The sequence below is a fragment of the Ovis canadensis genome, chromosome 1, assembly GCF_042477335.2.
Source record: "Ovis canadensis isolate MfBH-ARS-UI-01 breed Bighorn chromosome 1, ARS-UI_OviCan_v2, whole genome shotgun sequence".
Lineage (NCBI taxonomy): Eukaryota > Metazoa > Chordata > Mammalia > Artiodactyla > Bovidae > Ovis > Ovis canadensis.
The window spans coordinates 55,055,130-55,078,977 of NC_091245.1; the positions used below are offsets into that span (position 1 = coordinate 55,055,130).

General features: G+C 38.0%; 1 protein-coding gene across 8 annotated transcripts in view; it reads right to left on the reverse strand.

Moving 5' to 3' along the window:
- Window positions 1-23,848, reverse strand: part of USP33 (ubiquitin specific peptidase 33) — a 64,059-nt gene that overhangs the window by 34,883 nt on the left and 5,328 nt on the right. For all 8 annotated transcript variants that reach the window (XM_069595107.1, XM_069595102.1, XM_069595100.1 and 5 more), the window contains 3 exons: window positions 8,257-8,388; window positions 8,000-8,053; window positions 7,522-7,584 (listed from right to left, as the gene is read on the reverse strand). In XM_069595107.1, coding sequence (XP_069451208.1) covers window positions 7,522-7,584; window positions 8,000-8,053; window positions 8,257-8,337 — 198 coding nt within the window. In that variant the 5' untranslated portion in view covers window positions 8,338-8,388. The remainder of the gene's footprint in view (window positions 1-7,521; window positions 7,585-7,999; window positions 8,054-8,256; window positions 8,389-23,848) is intronic.

Consider the following 23,848-nt stretch of genomic DNA (forward strand, 5'->3'; position numbering starts at 1 on the left):
AGAACCGATTCAAATGAATTCTTTTTAACGGCTGAGTAATACTCCATTGTGTATATGTACCAAAGCTTTCTTATCCATTCATCTGCTGATGGACATCTAGGTTGTTTCCATGTCCTGGCTATTATAAACAGTGCTGCGATGAACATTGGGGTACATGTGTCTCTTTCAATTCTGGTTTCCTCAGTGTGTATGCCCAGCAGTGGGATTGCTGGGTCATAAGGTAGTTCTATTTGCAATTTTTTAAGGAATCTCCACACTGTTCTCCATAGTGGCTGTACTAGTTTGCATTCCCACCAACAGTGTAGGAGGGTTCCCTTTTCTCCACACCCTCTCCAGCATTTATTGCTTGCAGATTTTTGGATCGCAGCCATTCTGACTGGTGTGAAGTGGTACCTCATTGTGGTTTTGATTTGCATTTCTCTAATAATGAGTGATGTTGAGCATCTTTTCATGTGTTTGTTAGCCATCCGTATGTCTTCTTTGGAGAAATGTGTATTTAGTTCTTTGGCCCACTTTTTGATTGGGTCCTTTATTTTTCTGGAATTGAGCTGCGTAAGTTGCTTGTATATTTTTGAGATTAGTTGTCAGTTGCTTCATTTGCTATTATTTTCTCCCATTCTGAAGGCTCTCTTTTCACCTTGCTTATAGTTTCCTTTGTTGTGCAGAAGCTTTTAAGTTTAATTAGGTCCCATTTGTTTATTTTTGCTTTTATTTCCAATATTCGGGGAGGTGGGTCATCGAGGATACTGCTTTGATGTATGTCGGAGAGTGTTTTGCCTATGTTCTCCTCTAGGAATTTTATAGTTTCTGGTCTTACGTTTAGATCTTTAATCCATTTTGAGTTTATTTTTGTGTATGGTGTTAGAAAGTGTTCTAGTTTCATTCTTTTACAAGTGTTTGACCAGTTTTCCCAGCACCACTTGTTAAAGAGATTGTCTTTAATCCATTGTATATTCTTGCCTCCTTTGTCAAAGATAAGGGGTCCATAGGTGCGTGGATTTATCTCTGGGCTATTTTGTTCCATTTATCTATATTTCTGTCTTTGTGCCAGTACCATACTGTCTTGATGACTGGCTTTGTAGTAGAGCCTGAAGTCAGGCAGGTTGATTCCTCCAGTTCCATTCTTCTTTCTGAGGATTGCTTTGGCAATTAGCGGTTTTTTGTATTTCCATACAAACTGTGAAATTATTTGTTCTAGCTCTGTGAAAAATACCATTGGTAGCTTCATAGGGATTGCACTGAATCTATAAATTGCTTTGGGTAGTATACTCATTTTCACTATATCGATTCTTCCGATCCATGAACATGGTCTATTTCTCCATCTATTAGTGTCCTCTTTGATTTGTTTCACCAGTGTTTTATAGTTTTCTGTATATAAGTCTTTAGTTTCTTTAGGTAGATATAGTCCTAAGTATTTTATTCTTTTTGTTGCAATGGTGAATGGAATTGTTTCCTTAATTTCTCTATTTTCTCATTATTAGTGTATAGAAATGCAAGGGATTTCTGTGTGTTGATTTTATATCCTGCAACTTTACTATATTCATTGATTAGCTCTAGTAATTTTCTGGTGGAGTCTTTAGGGTCTTCTATGTAGAGGATCATGTCATCTGCAAACAGTGAGAGTTTTACTTCTTTTCCAATTTGGATTCCTTTTCTTTCTCTGCTCTGACTGCTGTGGCCAAAACTTCCAAAAGTATGTTGAATAGTAGTGGTGAAAGTGGGCACCCTTGTCTTGTTCCTGAAATGCTTTCATTTTCAGAAGAAATGCTTTCAATTTTACACCATTGAGGATAATGTTTGCTTTGGGTTTGTCATATATAGCTTTTATGATGTTGAGGTATAGTTCCTTCTATTCCTGCTTTCTGGAGAGTTTTTATCATAAATAGATGTTGAATTTTGTCAAAGGCTTTCTCTGCATCTATTGAGATAATCATATGGCTTTCATGTTTCAATTTGTTAGTGTGGTGTATTACATTGATTGATTCATGGATATTGACGACTCCTTGCATCCCTGGGATAAAGCCCACTTAGTCATGGTGTATGATCTTTTTAATGTGTTGTTGGATTCTGATTGCTAGAATTTTGTTAAGGATTTTTGCATCTATGTTCATCAGTGATATTGGCCTGTAGTTTTATTTTTTTGTGGCATCTTTGTCAGGTTTTGGCATTAGGGTGATGGTGGCCTCATAGAATGAGTTTGGAAGTTTACCTTCCTCTGCAATTTTCTGGAAGATTTGAGTAGGATAGGTGTTAACTCTTCTCTAAATTTTTGGTGGAATTCAGCTGTGAAGCCATCTGGACCTGGGCTTTTGGTTGGTGGAAGATTTCTGATTACAGTTTCAATTTCCGTGCTTGTGATGGATCTGTTGAGATTTTCTGTTTCTTCCTGGTTCAGTTTTGGGAAGTGGTACTTTTCTAAGAATTTGAGCATTTCTTCCAAGTTGTCCATTTTACTGGCATATAATTGCTGATAGTAGTCTCTTATGATCCTTTGTATTTCTGTGTTGTCTGTTGTGATCTCTTCATTTCTAATTTTATTGATTTGATTTTTCTCCCTTTGTTTCTTGATGAGTCTGGCTAATGGTTTGTCAATTTTATTTATCCTTTCAAAGAACCAGCTTTTGGCTTTGTTGATTTTTGCTATGGTCTCTTGTTTTTTTGCATTTATTTCTGCCCTAATTTTTAACATTTCTTTCCTTCTACCAACCCTGGGGTTCTCCATTTCTCCCTTTTCTAGTTGCTTTAGGTGTAGAGTTAGGTTATTTATTTGACTTTTTTCTTGTTTCTTGAGGTATGCCTGTATTGCTATGAACTTTTCCCTTAGCACTGCTTTTACAGTGTCCCACAGGTTTTGGATTGTTGTGTTTTCATTTTCATTTACGTTTCTATGCATGTTTTGATTTCTTTTTTGATTTCTTCTGTGATTTGTTGGTTATTCAGCAGCGTGTTGTTCAGCCTCCGTATGTTGGAATTTTTAAGTTTTTCTCCTGTAATTGAGATCTAATCTTACTGCATTATGGTCAGAAAAGATGCCTGGAATGATTTCAATTTTTTTGAATTTAACAAGGCTAGATTTATGGCCCAGGATGTGATCTAACCTGGAGAAGGTTCCGTGAGCACTTGAGAAAAAGGTGAAATTCATTGTTTTGGGGTGAAATGTCCAACAGATATCAATTGTCTAACTGATCTATTGTATCGTTTAAAGTTTGTGTTTTCTTGTTAATTTTCTCTTTAGTTGATCTACCCACAGGTGTGAGTGGGGTATTAAAGTCTTCCACTATTATTGTCTTATTGTTAATTTCCCCATTCATACTTGTCTTACATATTGCAATGCTCCTATGTTGGGTGCATATATATTTATAATTGTTATATCTTCTTCTTGGATTGATCCTTTGATCATTACGTAGTGTCCTTGTCTCTTTTTACAGCCTTTGTTTTAAAGTCTATTTTATCTGATATGAGTATTGCTACTCCTGCTTTCTTTTGGTCTCTATTTGCATGGAATATCTTTTTCCAGCCCTTCACTTTCAGTCTGTATGTGTCCCTTGTTTTGAGGTGGATCTCTTGTAGACAGCATATATAGGGGTCTTGTTTTTGTAGCCATTCAGCCAGTCTTTGTCTTTTGGTTGCGGCATTCAACCCATTTACGTTTAAGGTAATTATTAATAAGTATGCTCCTGTTGCCATTTACTTTATTGTTTTGGGTTCGAGTTTATACACCCTTTTCGTGTTTCCTGTCTAGAGAATATCCTTTAGCATTTGTTGGAGAGCTGGTTTGGTGGTGCTGAATTCTTTTCCGTAAAGCTTTTGATTTCCTCTTCATATTTGAATGAGATCCTTGCTGGGTATAGTAATCTGGGCTGTAGGTTATTTTCTTTCATCACTTTAAGTATGTCTTGCCATCCCCTCCTGGCCTGAAGAGTTTCTATTGAAAGATCAGCTGTTATCCTTATGGGAATCCCCTTGTGTGTTATTTGTTGTTTTTCCCTTGCTGCTTTTAATATTTGTTTTGTGTTTGATCTTTGTTAATTTGATTAATATGTGTCTTGGGCTGTTTCACCTTGGGTTTATCCTGCTTGGGACTCTCTGGATTTCTTGGACTTGGGTGATTATTTCTTTCCCCATTTTAGGGAAGTTTTCAACTCTTATCCCAAGTATTTTCTCATGGTCTTTCTTTTTGTCTTCTTCTGTGACTCCTATGATTCGAATGTTGGGGTGTTTAACACTGTTCTGGAGGTCTCTGAGATGTCCTCATTTCTTTTAATTCATTTTTCTTTTTTCCTAATTCATTTATTTCTACCATTCTATCTTCTACTTCACTAATCCTATCTTCTGCCTCTGTTATTCTACTATTTGTTGCCTCCAGAGTGTTTTTGATCTCATTTATTGCATTATTCATTATACATTGACTCTTTTTTATTTCTTCTAGGCCCTTGTTAAACCTTTCTTGCATCTTCTCAATCCTTGTCTCCAGGCTATTTATCTGTGATTCCACTTTGATTTCAAGATTTTGGATCATTTTCACTATCATTATTCAGAATTCTTTATCAGGTAGATTCCCTATCTCTTCCTCTTTTGTTTGGTTTGGTGGGCATTTATCCTGTTCCTTTACCTGCTGGGTATTCCTCTGTCTCTTCATCTTGTTCATATTGCTGAGTTTGGGGTGGCCTTTCTGTATTTTGGCAGTTTGTGGAGTTCTGTTTATTGTGGAGTTTCCTCGCTGTGGGTGGGGTTGTACAGGTGGCTTGTCAAGGTTTCTTGGTTAGGAAAGCTTGTGTTGGTGTTCTGGTGGGTGAAGCTGGATTTCTTCTCTCTGGAGTGCAATGAAGTGTGCAGTAACGAGTTATGAGATGTCAATGGTTTTGGAGTAACTTTGGGCAGCCTGTATATTGGAGCTCAGGGCTGTGTTCCTGTGTTGCTGGAGAATTTGCATGGTACGTCTTGCTCTGAAACTTGTTGGCCCTTGGGTGGTGCTTGGTATCAGTGTATGTATGGAGGCATTTGATGAGCTCCTGTCAATTAATGTTCCCGGGAGTCAGGAGTTCTCTGGTGTTCTCAGGATTTGGACGTAAGGCTCCTGCTTCTGGTTTTCAGTCTTATTTTTACAGTAGTCGCAAGACTTCTCCTTCTATACAGCACCACTGATAAAACAGCTAGGTTAAAGATGAAAAGTTTCTCCACAGTGAGGGACACCCAGAGAGGTTCACAGGGTTACATGGAGAAGAGAAGAGGGAGGAGGGAGTTAGACGTGACCCAAATGAGATGAGGTGGAATCAACAGAGGAGAGAGCAGCTAGCCAGTAATCACTTCCTTATGTGCACTCCACAACTGGACCGCTCAGAGATGTTCACGGAGTTATACAGGGAAGAGGAGAGGGAGGAAGGAGACAGAGGTGGCCAGGAGGATAAAAGGGGGAAATGAAAAGGAGAGAGACAGATCCAGCCAGTAATCAGTTCCCTAAGTGTTCTCCACCATCTGGAACACACAGAGATTCACAGAGTTGGGTAGTGAAGAGAAGGGGTAGGGAGGAGACAGAGGCAACCTGGTGGATAAAAAGGAGAGTCCAAAGGGGGAGAGAGCAGTCAAGCCAGTAATTTCGCTCCCAAGTAAAAATGGGTACTGAAGATTGGGTTCTTAAAGGTACAAAATTGATAACAAAACCAAAAAGCAAAGATTAAAAATCTAGAATAGAGTTTGGAATTTCAAAAATACAATATTAAAGAAAAGAAGAAAAAAAAGCAAGAAAAAAACCCAAAGTCACAAAAATTATAAAATATATACATATATGAAGTTTGCTTTTAAAAACAGGGTCTTTTTTTTTTTTTTTGCAAATAGTAGGTTATAAAAGTGAAAAATAAAGGAGTAATAGAGGACTTAAAATTTTTTTTTAATAAAAAAAAAAGAATGATCGTAAAAATAGTAAAAATATATCTAGGACTTTCTCTGGTGTTGCTGTGTGTATTGTAGGGTCAGTTCATTTTCGGATAGTTCCTTGGTCCGGCTTATATTTCTCAAGATCTATAGGCCCCTTCCTATGTAGTCGGCACTAAAGACAGAGTTTTAATCTATTGCACCTGTCACTTCCAAGGCAGTTCCCTCTGTTTTAACTTCTTCTGTTTGCTGGTTTCTTCAGTGTCTGATTTCCGCCCTGACACAAAGAGGGCAGTGGTGGACACTTTTTTTAGGCTCACTTGTTCAGTCACGCTGTGGGGAGGGAGGGACACTGCAAACAAATAACACTGGCATGTGCTCGCAGTGCCTCAGCCACACTGGGCCTGCCCCCACTGCTCAGGCTCTAGGTTGCTCCGCCGGGAACCGTCTGAGGCCAGCCCTGGGCTTCATGCATCTCCCAGGTCTAAGCCGCTCAGGTTCAGGCACTTGGGTAGTCCTCAGAGGCACAGACTCCGTTGGGCCTGTGTTTTGTGCCCTTCCCAGGTCCAAGCAGCTCAGGCGATGAGGTGTTTGGCAAGTGTGGTCGCTGCGATTTATCACCTCCCCTGTCCCTGCCGCTCGGTTTCGCGGATGTACAACCAGTGCACCTTCTCAGGCAGATGTTGACTGTCCAGAACCCCAAGAAGTCTTAGCAAAGAAGCCTGCTTGCAGTTTGGTAGATAATGTCTCTCTGGGGCTGCGACTGCCCCCTTCTGGCTCTGGCTGCCTGTCACCGGAGGGGGATGGTCTGCAGCCGGCTAGTTCTGTTCAGTCCTTTGTTCTGTGCGCTGGCCTGGCGGTGTGCTATCCCACAGTCTGGTTTGCTAGCCCAAGTTAGTGCACTCAGATGGCCCTCGGGGCATTCAGGCCAGATCCTTACTCTAGGAAATGCAGCCTGCGCCTCCCTGCCCAGCCCCCGTTTGCTAGTGGCGGGTGCAGGTGTCTTTGCTGCTTTTCCGCCGGGAGAGTTACCACTGGGCTCTTAAATCTGCAGGTTTTAATTATTTATTTATTTTTCCTCCCTGTTATGTTGCCCTCTGTGCTTCCAAGGCTCGCCACAGACTCAGCAGTGAGAGTGTTTCCTGGTGTTTGGAAATGTCTCTCTTTTTAAGACTCCCTTCCCAGGACGGAGCCCCGTCCCTACCTCTTTTGTCTCTTTTTTTTGTCTTTTATATTTTCTCCTACCTCCTTTTGAAGACAATGGGCTGCCTTTCTGGGTGCCTGATGTTCTCTGCCAGCATTCACAGTTGTTTTGTGGAATTAACTCAGCATTTAAATGTTCTTTTGATGAATCTGTTGGGGAGAAAGTGGTCTCCCCATCCTATTCCTCTGCCATCTTAGGACCCAGAGGTACATTTCTTAAATTACTGCTCTTTTAATTATCACCTCATATTATCTAATATTGACCTTTCCAGCAATTCCTGTCCCCACCTTTTTATAAGCTAAGATTTAACTCATTGTTTATTAAAAAAGAAGAATAAAGGACAAAATTTTGAATGACAACTTGAATAAATAATGTTGTATTTGTTTTTCTTTTTCCTCAGGCTATATTTTAAAAATCTCTGGCATGAAATTTTTCTGTATACATACCTGAGAATGTATGGTGCTATGATCCACTTGTGACTCACCACAGCCAACATATGAACACCTATTCTATAAATATATAAAAAGGAAAATAAGGCATTTTATAATATGTAAATTTATAATAATAAGCATTACAATTACATTTACAATGAAGTTCTGATCACATTTTAACTTTAAGATTAAATGACTTCCAAACTTAGTTATTTTAACCAAAAGGTACCAGGCACAAAAGAACATAATCAGAATACTTTTAAGCTAAAAGATATGTCACCTCTAATAAAAAGTGTGAAATATTTTAGTGATTTATTAAACTCTGCAAAAAACATTGTAAGTTAATACCCAAAGTTTAAAGTTTAATTTTTATTATCAATAACAATCTTTTTAAAGTATGTTCATTTATGAAATCCTGTGTCAAAAAAATCTTCTAGTTCACCTTATTCAGATATAAATTTTTATAATATCAAACTTTTGAGAAGACACATACTTCCAGGCATGCCCAAAGGTTTGGTCCTCTGACTTTACAATCCTGACAAGAACCCTGTGAGAAGAAGATCGTAGAGATAACATCACCATTCCATTAACATGGCCAAACACATACATTCATTAATATCATACATAAAAATTTGGATTCATGAACACAGGATATTGTATTAATTTATTAAAAAAAAAGAAACCCACGTTTGGTTGAGAGAAAAATGAATATGGCTTTTTAAAGGAAGGGAAAAAAGCCCTCTATCTTACATGAGATTTTTGTATTAAATCTTCTTTAGTTATTTCACCAACTGAATCCAAATGTGGACAATGACTTCGAAAAGATGACATTTTGTTAGAAATGTTTTCCAGTTTCTCAAGGCTTTCCAAATGAGGTAACACCTACAGAAAAATTGACCAGAAAAGTTAATTTTAAAAGTGCTAATATATGAAAAATTATTAAAATAAAAGGTAAAATAAGCATATATGTTTATAAGTTTGTCCTACAAAAGTATATATTTTCAAATACACTGAACCTATTCTCACAACTGAATTTCACAACTGAATTTTGTAGTGCCCTACAAAACTGTATATTCTCAAATACGTTGAGGTTATTTTCACAACTCAATTTCAACACTGGAAATTTACCTACTAATAAATAATCATGTTATTAAAATTGACACTTGTGAGTCAATGCAAGTTTGTTCCTCCACTACTTTTGCTGTTTTTTCCCCTTCTCCAAGTTCAGTTTTTGAGGTAGATGAAAGGGAAAAAACATCAGGTTATTTAAGTATTTACATCCCCTATTTTTCTTTTAAAAAGATTAACCTTTAGGCTAGAATTGGAATTGAAAAGAAAAAGAATTCAGATGGAAACCACTTTCACACTAGCAACAGCCCCCACGGAAGATATAACTATCAGTTTCTCCACCCTGCACCACTCACACTTTAGGCCAGATAATTATCTGTAGCTGGAGGTGTCCTGTACATTGCAAGATAACTTAACAACATTCCTTCTTCTACCAGAACTCCCCCCCACCACCACCCTGAGCTTCAATCACCAAGGTCACTACACAGTGTAAAATTATATTTTCTAGGCAACAAAGTTACCCCAGGTTAAGACTTTGACCAAACTTAGAGCTTGAAAGCAAAAGTGAAAGCTGCTCAGTTGTGTCTGACTCTTTGCAACCCAGTGGACTACAAGGTCCACGGAACTCTCCAAGCCAGAATACTAGAGTGGGTAGACCTTCTCTTATCCAGGGAATCTTTCTGACCCAGGGGTCAAACCCACGTCTCCTGTGTTGCAGGAGGATCATCTGAGCTACCAAGGAAGTCCTTAAACAGTTATAAATTTGATTTGGTAGAACTTTTTTGTTTAATATGTTTACTAATGTGTTAATATCAGCACATTTATAATTGTGTGCATTTATTTTAAAACACAAATGTGCTGAAATATTAATGCTTTAGTAGATATATTAAAAAAGGTTCTATAAAACCAAATCATTTTAATAAGCCCAATATTACACTATAACCTACAAAATACAACAGGAATCACCGTGAAGTTAATGTTGATTAAGTCATGATTTCTAAATATCATATTACTACACAGTATCAAATAAGCCATGCTCCTTGCTTTCAAAGCATGAAATAATTGCTGGGACTTGCCTGGCAGTCAAGTGGATAGAACTCCAAGCTTCTAAGGCAGGGAGTATGGTTCTGGATCCCTGGTTGGGGAACTAAGATCTCACCTGCTATACGGTACAGCCAAAAAACCCAAAACATAAATTAAAATAAGTGCTAATATTTTCCACTTTTAATTTATGTATGGGGAATGGTTTCATACCCACCTCTCACCTCCTTGTGAGGGTGAATTATCTTTTCCCTCTTAGCCAATTACTCCCATTTCCAACTGTAATGGGGTAACAAGCACCAGGAGTCAGTCAACCTAAAAGGAGTCAGTCCTGGGTGTTCATTGGTAGGACTGATGTTGAAGCTGAAACTCCAATACTTTGGCCACCTGATGAGAAGAGCTGACTCATTTGAAAAGACCTTGATGCTGGGAAAGATCGAGAGCAGGAGGAGAAGGGGACGACAGAGGATGAGATGGTTGGATGGCATCACCAACTCAATCGACATGGGTTTGGGTGAACTCCGGGAGTTGGTGATGGACAGGGAGGCCTGGCGTGCTATGGTTCATGGGGTCACAAAGAGTCGGACACAACTGAGCAACTGAACTGAACTAAGAAATCAATTTTAAAAATACATAAAATAATGGTTTTTCAGACACAGACACTAGACAACAGACATTGCAGGACAATGATCCATCTATAAGAAGATAAAAAGAAAGTAACTGCTGCAATTTACTGCCTGGAGAGAACTTTTAGTCTATAATACAAGCAGAAGAAAACCCAAACAGACTTTGGTGATCTTTCTGAGCTGAAGAGACAAAGTTGGAAATTCAGGGAGGCCAAGGTCAGTAATTAGAGAAGGAACTGGAAACCTACTCCAGTATTCTTGCCCGGAGAATCCCATGGACAGAGAAGCCTGGAGGGCTAAAGTCCATGGGGTCGCAAAGAGTCAGACACAACTGAGCAACTAACACACATATACATAAGGTGAGTAATGGGCTTCTCGGGTGGCTCTGTTGTAAAGAAATTGCCTGCCATATTTACAATAGAACGTGAAAGCAACCTAGATGTCCATCAACAGATGAATCGATAAAGAAGCTGTGGTACATATACACAAAGGAATATTACTCAGCCATAAAAAGGAAAGCCCTTGAGTCAGTTCTAATGAGGTGGATGAACACAGAATCTATTTTACAGAGTGAAGTCAGTCAGAAAGAGAAAGATAACTATCATATTCTAACACATATATATACAGAATCTAGGAAAATGGTACTGAAGAATTTACTTACAAGGCAGCAATGGAGAAACAGACACAGAACAGACTTATGGACATGGGGAGAGGGGAGGAGAGAGTGAGATGTATGGGAAGAGTAACATGGAAACTTCCATTACCATATGTAAAATAGATAGCCAACAGGAGTTTGCTGTATGGCTAAGAAACTCAAACAGGGGCTCTGTATCAACCTAGAGTGGTGGGATGGGGAGGGAGATAGGGAAGTTCAAAAGGGAGGGGATATATATATATACCTATGGCTGATTCAGGTTGAGGTTTGACAGAAAACAACAAAATTCTCTAAAACAAATATCCTTCAAAAAAAAAAAAAAAGAATCTACCTGCTAATGTTGGAGCCTCAGGAGACATGGGTTCAATCCATGGGTCAGGAAGATCCTTTGGAGAAGGGAATGGCAACCCTCTCCAGTATTCTTGCTGGCATAATCCCACAGACAGAGGAGTCTAGCAGGTTACAGTCCATGGGGTCACAAACAGTCAGACATGACTGAAGCAACTGAGCATGCATGCAAGGTGAGTAAGAGAAAGTAAAGAACCGAAAAGAAAGTAAGTCAACTCTGGAGATTCCTAAAGGGCGACCATTGTGCCTTCATCCAGGTACTTATGAGCACGTGCCTATGACTAAACCACTTCAAGTAGTGGGAAGAACTACAGGAAAGGGGTAGGTAGAACAATTCTCAAGCCAGCACAGGTCTGTCTGTGTTTCCATAGCCAGAGTTGAAAGATTTCACAATACAGAGGGAATAAAACAAGAGTACTCAGAAGGGTACTGCCTTTGTACAGGGGAAAAATCATCCCTAGAGGAAAGACTACTTTGGTTCTGCCTTCAAAAAGCTCAAAAGCAAGCATTACTGGGTCAAACTGCTCCAAAAGAATTAACTGTGTCCCAGAACAAAGATGAAGAACATTTAAAGGAATGAACAAAACCAGCCCCTAACAAGGTAAAAATCAAAATGTCTGGCTTCCGACAAAACTATTAAGATACAGAAAGAAGGAAAATCTGACCCTCAGTGGGGAGGGGAAAAAAAGAGATCCAGAAATAAGACAGATCAAATCAAGGATACAAACGATAAGAGACATGAAAGACTGGGGGGGGCGGGGGGCGGGGGGGGCGGGGCAAGACCAAAGTCAAGTTTCTAAATGTTAAAAAAACAAAAAGTAAAAAACCAATGTGAAAAATACAATGTGAGATTAAGAGCAGACAAGACAAGGCAAAAAAATAATGAACTTTAAGACACAGTAAAAGAAACTATCCAAATTGAAATATAAAGATTGAGAAAATTAAACAAGAGCATCATTCAGGTGGGAAAGACTAAATTTGATGAAAACTAAAAACCTCCAAATTGAAGCAACCCAAAACACAAGAACAAATAATACCATGGCATATCAAAAACAAGTAGCTTAAAACTGGTAACAGAAAGGACATCTTAAAAGCAGCCCCAAAAGATCCATAATGTAAACTAGAAACATACAAGCCAGAAAGCAGAGAAGCAACATCTTTAGAGTTTACTGAAACGACACCATCAACTAAGAATTCCACACATAGCAAAACATCTTTCGAAAACAAAAGCAAAATAAAGACATCTTTAGTCATACAAAAGCTGAAGAAATTTATCACCAGCAGATTTGCACTATAAAACCTGCATGTATACTTCAATATATTTCCATATAAATCATATACAAATATACAAATCATATACAAATATAGATAGAGACACATAATGTTGGTAATGCTTTATTTTCTTCAATAATATTTTAAAAAATCTCAAGTCAAAGTTTTCTTGGATATATGCAAAATGCATTCACACATGGATACATGCACTCAATCAATCTTCTAATAACAGACATTTCCTTTGTTTCCATATTCTGTCATTTAAAAATCCAGGTATATGCAATGGGTGTGCCATTATATTTGCATTTGTATTACATGGGCCAGTTTATAAAAATAGAGTTTGCAAGATTACTTTCCAAAAATGCGATAACAACTCATATTTCCACTCATAAGGGAATACTATTTTCTGCACAGCAACACCATTTTCTCTACTAGCAACAGATATTACTGGTTGTTTTTTAACTTTTGTCATTTGATGGGTGTGTTGTTATATTTCACTAGTATTTCATTTGCATTGCCCAGATGTTACTGGCTAGCTCAGTCAGTGGAGCATGAGATTCTGCATTACCTTGACAACCTGTGAGACGAGACTGACTGTCTTTTCATGAATTTTACAGCCTTCTAGACTTATTAATTTTCTTTAACGGTTCTTTAAATCTTTTGCCCTTTTTACAGTTGGGCTGATAACCTCTTCTTGTAAAAGGAATCATGTCTTCTATACTGCAACCATTTTTTTCAAACTTATTTGTCTGTTATTGTTCAGCTGCTAAGTTGTGGCCAACTCTTTGCAACCCCATGCACTGCAGCACTCCAGGCTCCCCTGTCCTTCACTATTCTCCCAGAGCTTGCTCAAACTCATGTCCTTGGTGTCGGTAATGCCATCCAACCATCTCAGCCTCTGTCATTCCCTTATTTGTCTATTAAGTTTATGAAAAACACGCAAGTTTATTATCCTAATCATTTTTAAATGTACAGTTCAGCAGCATTAAGAATATTCACACTGTTGGGCAATCAATCTCCAGAAATCATTTCATAATGCAAAGTGAAACTCTACAGCATTACACAGCAGCTCTCCACTCTCCCTCCCACCAACCACTGACAACCACCATTTTACTGTCTCTACAATTTTGATGAGTCAGGGTATTTCACAAGTGGAATACAGTATTTTGTGTCTGGCTTATTTTACTTAGCACAATGTCCTCAAAGTTTATCGATTTTATAGCATGGGCAGGAACTTCCTTCCTTTCCCAGGTTGATTAATATTCAATTGTGATTTCTCACTGTAAGTCTTTAAATATATATAAATATATATATATTTTTTCATTCATTTACTTGGCTGTGCTGGGTCTTAGTTATGGTACATGAGATCTTTTTAGTTCTCATGTGTCATGTGAGATCTAGTTCCTTGACCAGGAATTGAACCTGGCCCCCTGCATTGGGAGCTCAAGAGTCTTAGCCACTAGACCACAAAAGAAGTCCCACCACTGTGGTTTTGATTTGCATTTCCATAATTATTAATGTTGAGCATCTTTTCACGTGCTTGTTAGCCATTTATTTATATACCTTCTTTTGAGAAATGTCTATTCAAGTACCTGAGCCATTTTTTTAATCTAATTGTTTGCTTTTTTGTTGTTGAATTGTAGGAATCCTTCATATACTCTGGATATTTAACTCCTTATTGGATATATTATTTGCAAATATTTTTACCCATTCCAAAGGTGGCCTTTTCACTTTCTTGACTATGTCCTTTGATGCACAATAATTTCTAATTTGATACAGTTCAATTTATCTATTAATTTTTGTGACCTGTGCTTTTAGTGTCATATCTAAGAAATCACTGACAAATCCAATGTCACAAAGTTTCCCCTCTATGCTTTCTTCTAAGTGCTTTAGTTCTTATGTTTATGCCTTTGATCCACTAAAGTTAACTTTTGTATGTTTGGGTAAGGTAAAGATAGAATGCTGTATTTTTGCTTCTGAATATAAAGTTTGCCCAATACCCTTTCTTGAAAAGACTGTTATTTTCCCCACTGAATGGTCTTGGCACTCATCAAAAAATATTTGACCAGGGATACTTTACTAAGATAGTGAAATAGGATCTTGAGTTCACCTCCTTTCACCGGCACATGAAAATCACAACTATTTACAGAGCCACTACAGATGAGAATGACCTGAAGGCAAGCAGAAAAGATTTTTCAGTACTAAAGACATGAAGAAGGAACCATGAAATGGATAGAAGGAGCAGAGATGCAATATAGTCAAGATCCACACACCTGGGCAGCCAACCCACAAAAAGGAGAATAATCACAACTGCTGAGTTTCTCCCTAAGGAGTAAAGGATCTAAGCTCCACACTGGGCTCTCCAGTCCAAGGGTTCTGCAAAGGGAAAACGCCCCAGAACATCCAGCCCTGAAGGCCAACTAGCGCTTGAGTACAGAAGAGATGGAGGTCCATAGGAAACAAACCTCTACTCTTTTATATATATATATATATGTATGCATTTTATTTGGCTGCACTAGGTCTTAGTTGCAGCATGTGGGATCTAGTTCCCTGACCAGGGATTGAATCCAGGTCTCCTGCATTAGAAGCATGGAGTCTTAGTCACTGGACCAGCAGGGAAGCCCCAAAACTCCACTCTTGACTGGGAACCTTTACAAGAGGCAGAACCTGACAGCCAAAAATGTTAATGTAACAGTCAAAATATGGAAGCAACCTTAAAGTCCATAAACAGAACAGATAAAGAATATGTCACACACACACACACACACACACACACGAATGCTACGCAGCCATAAAAGAAAGAATGAAATCTTGCATTTGTGACTACATGGATGGACCTAGAGGGTTTTATGCCAAGTAAGGTCAATCAGAATGATAAAGACAAATACATGTATATGTAATCTAAAAAACAAAACAGAAACAGATTAAAAAAAAAAACAAAACAGAGAACAGGCAGCTGCCAGAGGGGAAGGAGTAGGGATTGACGAGGGGAAAAAAAAGTTAACTATGTGAAGTAACAAATGCTAATAGCTTGATTGTGGTAATTACAATGTATATTTATATGAAACCACATTATACACCTTAAAAATATACATTTTTGTCAATTACACCTTAATAAAGATGAAAATGTTTTTTAAAAATTGATCACTTATGTGCGCACTATTTCTGGGCTCTATGCTATTCCATTAGTCTATGCTTATCTTACAATCAAAACTATTATTAACTTTCTTATGGTATGCTTTATCATTAAAGTATTAATTTTTAATAAAACACAGATACATCTCTTATAACAGCTTCTGAGTTTCTAATCTTAAGGTTTCCTTCACTGTAATTTATAGAGCTAAAACTATAGAATAGCCTTAAATTTTTTTTAAGCAAGGCTTTAATGTATCAGGAGGTTATTGTAAGACAGGAACTCAGATTTATTTTCTTCCAGATGGGCAGACATTTGTATCAGTGCCATTTACTACATAATCTAAATCACTGCAGATGGTGACTGCAGCCATGAAATTAAAAGACGCTTGCTCCTTGGAAGGAAAGTTATGACCAACCTAGACAGCATATTAAAAAGTAGAGACATTACTTTGCCAACAAAGGTCCATCTAGTCAAGGCTACGGTTTTCCCAGTAGTCAGGTATGGATGTGAGAGTTGGACTATAAAGAAAGCTGAGAGCCAAAGAATTGATGCTTTTGTACTGTGGTGTTGGAGACGACTTCTGAGAGTCCTTTGGACTGCAAGGAGATCCAACCAGTCCATCCTAAAGATCAGTCCTGAGCGTTCACTGGAAGACCTGATGTTTAAGCTGAAACTCCAATACTTTGGCCACCTGATGTGAAGGGCTGACTCATTTGAAAAGACAGACCCTGATGCTGGGAAAGATTGAAGGCGGGAGGAGAAGGAGACGACAGAAAATGAGATGGCTGGATGGCTGGATGAGATGGTTGGACACAGTATGATATGAGATGGATCACCGACTCAATGGACATGAGTTTGAGTAAACTCCAGGAGTTGGTGATGGACAGGGAGGCCTGGTGTGCTGCAGTCCATGGAGTCGCAAAGAGTCGGACACGACTGAGCAACTGAACTGAACTCAATTCCTACTGAATTGTAACATTATCTTTACCTTTTATTATATCTGTACATATTTCTATACATATTTTCTAACTGATCTGTCTATGCCCATACTATATTAATCCGATTTAGAGACTACAATATTCTATACAGAATAGTTGACATACTTCCTTCACTGTTCCATTTCAACTTCCTTGGCTACTCTCTAAATACACTAGAAAATCTGATAATTTTCCCTCTTATGTTCCAATATTAATATCAGTTATTTAATTTTATTGTTTTAATGCATCTATTAGAATCTCCAAATGCAATCTGAATATAAAGGTGATGTGAGCATCTATGTCAGGGTCCTTGTATATATTAATGTTTTGCCATTTAGGGTATTTTCTATAATTTCTTTCTATTCTTAATTTGCTTACATTTAAAAAATTTGAAATGGTCTATTTAAAAACTGCAGTTTAGCTGATTTACAGTATCGTATTAGTTAGAAGTGGTCTTAATGAACTCTATGAAATGCCTTTTCAGCAGCTACTGATGGCTTACTATATTCTTTGTTTCATTTGTTGATACTATCTATTATATTAACAAACTTAATACTAATGATCTTTGCATTCATGCAATATATCCTACTGAGTCAAAATGTATAATTAGTCAGTTATTTCATATCTAAATTCTATCAGCTAATATTGTATTTAGAAATTTTGCATTTCTAGAAACAAGTAAGACTGATCTTTTTTGGTAGGTTTTTTTTTCCCTTTTCTGGCCAAGATGCAGGACCTGTGCGATCTTAGTTCCCAAACAGGAATTGAACCTGTGCACCCTGTAGTGGAAGGGCAGAATCCTAACCACTGGACCGCCAGGGAAGTAGTATTTTTATTCAGGGTAAAAGTATGTGTGCTTCACAGAATGCACTGAGTAATTTGCATCTTCAATAACATAGAATAGAGTTTTTAAAAAACTTATATGTTGTTTATAAATTAAATGAAAGTCAGCTGTGAAACCATCTGCTATGCTGCTTCATTCAAGGACCAACTTTCAATGGCCTTCTCAATCCCTGATAGGGAACTGGTAAATTCAAGTTTTCCACTTCTTGGATTAATCCTACTAATTTATATTTTGCTATAAAATTATCCACTTATCTCAATTTTCAACCTTGACATCATGGCATAATATGTAATATTCTGAAGGTCTGAATATGATTCCATTAATCCCTCCTATATCTGGGTATCTATAATGTTTCCTTTCTCATTCTTAATATTGCATATTTTTACTCCTCTGATTTTTTCCCCTCATATGAGGTTTATCTATTAATAATTTATCAGTCCTTGTAAAGAACCAGCTCTGAGGTTTATCCTTCCCACTGTTTTTGTTTTGCTATTTCCAATTCCATTAATTACAGTTTTATTTTTAATCCCCATGCCCTAATTGGTTTGTTTAATTTTCTTAATCCCTAAATATGGGTACTGAATTCCTTTAGCTTTATTTAGTTAATAATAAAAGTATTTAAACTAAAGATTTTCCTCTAAATACCAATGTTTCCCAATAAGATAGAAATATTCTCCTCATTGCTTTCTAGATAGTATGTAATCTCACTTTTTTCTTTAAATCTCACTTTTGATGGTAAAATGTTTTAAGTCCATCAATACAAGAATGAATACACACACGACTGAATATTACACACCAGTTTAACTTGTTATTATCCATCATGAACTGGATGGATAATTTATCAACATGCATAGATCTAAAGGAGCTTCCCTGGTGGCTCAGACAGTAAAAGTGTCTGCTTGCAATGCAGGATATCCAGGTTTGATCCCTGGGTCAGGAAGATCCCCTGGAGAAGGAAATGGCAACCCACTTCAGCACTCTTGCCTGGAAAATTCCATGGATGGAGGAACTTCACAGACTACAGTCCATGGGGTCGCAAAGAGTTGGACACGACCGAGCGATTTCACTTTCACTTTTCATAGATCTAAAGGCCATAATGTTGAATGGAAAAAAAGGAAGATGCACAATGTTACATTCTCTATGATACTACTGAAGTAAAAATTTAACACACCAGAGAGAGATAAATTAGGAATTTGGGATTAGCAGATACAAAGTACTATATGTAAAATAGATAAGCAAGGTCCTACTGTATAGTACTGTATAGTACAGGGAACTGTATTATCTTGTAATAAACTATCGTGGAAAACAAGATGAAAAAGAATGTATATGTATAACAGAATCACTTTGCTCTATACCAGAAACTAATACAACATTGTAAATTAACCATACTTAAATTTAAAAAAGAAAGAAAAGTTCAACCAAAAACAAAATGTATAACAATAGTACATTGTATCTATCTGTATGTACACATCCACTGTAAAAGCACAAAAATATAGCCTTGAAGGTTATATATTCTGAATGTTGCCTCAGAGCAAAGAAGAAAAGGGGACTAGGGAAAGATTAGTTCTCTCTGTTCTAAATTAATGTTCTGGTATTTAAACAACTTAATGAGAATTAATAGATGTAAAAAAAAAAGCTAACCATTTGTATCAAGGCTATTTAATATTCTCTATAATTAAAGACAACACTATCAAAATAGAAGGCCCTTAATATTCTAGTTTTTTAGCTTTACTTAGTTAATTCACTATGGTAACAAAACCATTCTTTTTTCCTTCTGTTGATAAAGAACATTGAGAGTAGGGCATTCAAATAAAGGAGGGTAAGACAACAGGGGTCATCAGCTACTTCAATTTCCTCTGAAAGTGTACACCAAAAGAAAGAAGGCATGCATGCTTTCATTCTGGTCTGAAAGTCTGTTCAAGGGAGACAGGAACTAGACATTAGAAAAGACAAGCAACATGAAAGCAGTAAAAACAATAGCTACATGAAAAAGCTATTTGTTCAGTCTACAGATGTAGAACCCACAAAACTCTAAGACTCTGTTAGAAGCTTGTGGATCAAAGGTTGGGAATCACTACTAGAGTGAAAAAAAAAAAATCAAACTTTGGGTGGAAATTAAAGCTTTCCATAACTTGACCTCAAGGTGCAATCTTTATCAGGCAACTTTTCCCCTCTTTCTACCACATCTAGACAATCTGAAATCTCCTCAGTCATAAAGATGGCAAGAGCAACAACTGGAAAATCTAGACTGAAATGACAGCATTCATTCTGTACGATGTACAGCTTTGGCAGGGACTCAGCTGCTCATTCACAGATTTAAAACTGCTTCTGAAGATACTACTTTTAAGGCGGTGGGAGATATTTTAGCAGTACAATCCCCAAGTTTCTGGGCCCAAATTCTAACCTGGTCATCCTACTAACAGAACAGTAGATACTCAAATTTTAATATTGGAAAAGCATAGGGACCAGTGTTATCAATATTTGTTATATATCAGACATATTAATAGTTGATAACCTAAGGAGAATCTTTTAATATTGAAAAACTGCCTATAATCCATTATCTAGCCTATTCCAAGATCATGGCATCTGGTCCCATCACTTCACAGCAAACAGATTGGGAAAAAGTGGCAGATTTTATTTTGGGGGCTCCAAAATCACTGTGGACAGTGACTGCAGACACAAAATTAAAAGACACTTACTCCTTGGAAGAAAAGGTATGACACGTAGTGTGTCAGATAATCACTCAGTCGTGTCCAACTCTTTGTGACCTCATGGACAATAGCCCACCAGGCTCCTCTGTCCGTGGGGATTTTCCAGGCAAGAATTCTAGAGGGGGCTGCCGTGCTCTCCTCCAGGGAATCTTTCCGACCCAGGGATTGAACCCAGGTCTCCCGCACTGCAAGTGACTTCTATACCATCTGAGCCACCAGGAAGCCATGACAAACCTAGACAGCACATTAAAGAGCAGAGACGTCCTTTTGCTGACTAAGATCCATATAGTCAAAGCTACTGTTTCTCTAGTAGCCGTGTAAGTGTAAGACTTGGACCGTAAAGAAGGCTGGGCACCAAAGAATCGATGCTTTGGAGAATACTCTTGAGAGTCCTTTGGACAGCAAGGAGATCAATCCAGTCAATCCTAAAGGAATCAACCCTGAATATTCGTTGGAAAAACTGATAGTGAAGCTGAAGCTCTAACACTTTGGCCACCTGATGCAAAGAGCCAACTCTGGAAAAGACCCCAAGGCTAGGAAAGACTGAGGGCAGGAGGAGAAAGGGTGACAGAGGATGAGACGGTTGGATGGCATCACCAACTCAATGGATACGAGTTTGACCAAACTACCAGAGACAGTGAAGGACAGGGAAGCCTGGTGTGCTGTAGTCCATGGGGTTACAAAGAACTGGACACAACTTAGCTAATGAATATCAAGCCTATTCTAAAAGGTAAAGCTATTTCTAAAGAATCAGAGTCAAGAAACTGTGAGAAAAAAATTTACGTCAGGAGAACTAGTTGCTAATTTACTGGCTACACAGAAGATTAATATGAATCCAGAATAAAGTCTGTAACAGCAGATGGCAGAACTCTTCAATATTTTTAACAAAAATATGGATAAAGACACAGAAGGCAGGCTAGTGAAATCTAATTATAAAAATAATTTTACCAAAAAAGTTTATTTAGGAAAGTGAGCTAAAATTAACAAGGATGGATGTAATATTCTATATTGGGATTCAGAGAGTCTACTGTCTAAAGTAAGGCCAGAAAAGAGTTTCAAGTATTTAGATTCTAGATGCTACAGAAGATGAATGAAACAACAGTACAGTTCTTGTTCAATTTATCAACAGAACAACAGGTTTCAGAACAAAAACAGTAGCCAGTTTTATTGTACTAAGTAGATTATATCTCCAATGTATTATTTATGAAGAATACTAAAAGCTACAGAATACAAATGCTTTCCACAGTCTTAAATAATGTGAAAATTGTATCATGGTAAGACAACACTATGGCTAAAAGTAAAGTTGTCAAAGCAAGCCTAATTAAAGGCCTGGTTCAAATCCAAGCTCCACTATGTCCTAGGTTTGTGACAAGTGTTAAGTCACATCTCTGTTCCTCAGTTCCCTTATCCATAAAATTGACATCATTACAAAAGTCTACCTTGTGAAGTTGTGGGTATAACACATATGTTAACATATATTGATATAAATTACTTGGAACAGAGTGACAGTGAGCACTCAATAAACCACAAGTAAGAAAAGTTAAGACAGCAGAAGGCAAAAGCTGGAGGACTAGAGGGGAGTTCCTGGAGGTCCAGTGATTAGGACGCAGCACTTTTACTTCCTAGGCCTTGGCTCAGTCCCTGGCTAGGGATCAAAGATTCTGCAAGCCTCACCATATGCCACCACCCCGCAACCAAAAAAGTCCTGGAAAGTAGGATATCCCCCATCATTGTTACACACAGAGGCTTGAAGCCCAACCGTTAGGTGTTTCAAAGGACAGCAATTTGGCCCAAAATCAGTTCTAATATTCTCTGACTACAGAAAAATTGATTTGTCTGTCAGTTTCAGCCTACACAACTGCTTCACTACTACAACTAATCTGATTATTTCAACTGTACTATTTTAAATATTAGGTTTTAAAATGATTTCAACTGCAATAAGCTTATAGCTAATTTTTCCATGTTTACAACAGAAGAAAATTGCTACTCAACAAAAGCAAGCCAAAAATATTGACAATGGAAGTATCAGTGAAAAGAGTACAATAATAAGCAGAAAGATTTGGATTTCTTCTAAGTATGTGTGGATACTTTTAATTTATAAAATCTGCTGTTGAGGACTTACTTTTGAGAACTGTTTCTTGTCCTTTAAACAAATATTCTAGCAAACACAAACTCTTTAAAATCTTTGCACAGATCTCACAGTGTTATAGCTCTTTCCTTAAGCATTCTTAATTTTCCTTCAAACCATAAAACAGAAAAAGAAATTCAGTTTTAATCTAATTTTCCTCTTCCTGGTGTGAGTGGTAAAGAATCTGCCTGTCAAAGCAGGAGATGCAAGAGACATCAGTTCAATCCCTGGGTCAGGAAGATCCCCTGGAGACACGGCAACCCACTCCTGTGGGTTCCTGCCTAGAAAATTCCACAGACAGAGGAGCCTGGTAGGCTACAGTCCTTGGGATCGCAAAGAGCTGGACATGACTGAGCACACACATGCGTGTACACATATCTGTCCCACTGATTCTTAACGGTCTAATTAATGACAGGCTTATTAAGTCTACTAAGAGAACTGTATAATCCAACATCCGCTGGATTACCGAAAAAGCAAGAGAGTTCCAGAGAAATGTCTATTTCTGCTTTATTGACGCCTTTGACTGTGTGGATCACAATAAACTGTGGAAAATTCTGAAACAGATGGGAATACCAGACCACCTGACCTGCCTCTTGAGAAACCTGTATGCAGCTCAGGAAGCAACAGTTAGAACTGGACATGGAACAACAAACTGGTTCCAAATAGGAAAAGAAGTACGTCCAGGCTGTAAACTGTCACCCTGCTTATTTAACTTATATGCAGAGTACATCATGAGAAACGCTGGGATGGAAGAAGCACAAGCTTTAATCAAGATTGCCGGGAGAAATATCAATAACCTCAGATATGCATATGACACCACCCTTATGACAGAAAGTGAAGAAGTAAAGAGCCCCTTGATGAAAGTGAAAGTGGAGAGTGAAAAAGTTGGCCTAAAGCTCAACATTCAGAAAACGAAGATCATGCCATCTTGTCCTGTCACTTCATGGCAAATAGATGTGGAAACAGTGGCTGACTTTGTTTTGGGGCTCCAAAATCACTGCAGATGGTGACTGCAGCCATGAAGTTAAAAGACACTCCTTGGAAGGAAAGTTATGACCAACCTAGACAGCATATTCAAAAGCAGAGACATTACTTTGTCAGCAAAGGTCCATCTAGTCAAGGCTATGGTTTTTTCCAGAAGTCATGTATGGATGTGAGACTTGGACTATAAAGAAAGCTGAGTGCTGAAGAATTGATGCTTTTGAACTGTGGTGTTGGAGAAGACTCTTGAGAGTTCCTTGGACTGCAAGGAGATCCAACCAGTCCATCCTAATGGAGATCAGTCCTGGGTGTTCCCAGGACTGTTCCCAATGATCTGTTCATTGTTCATTGGAAGGAATGATGTTGAAGCTGAAACTCCAATACTTTGGCCACCTGATGCAAAGAGCTGAATCATTTGAAAAGACCTTGATGCTGGGAAAGATTCAGGGGAGGAGGACAAGGGGATGACAGAGGATGAGATGGTTGGACGGCATCACCGACTCAACAGACATGAGTTTGGGTAAACTTCAGGAGTTGATGCTAGACAGGGAGGTC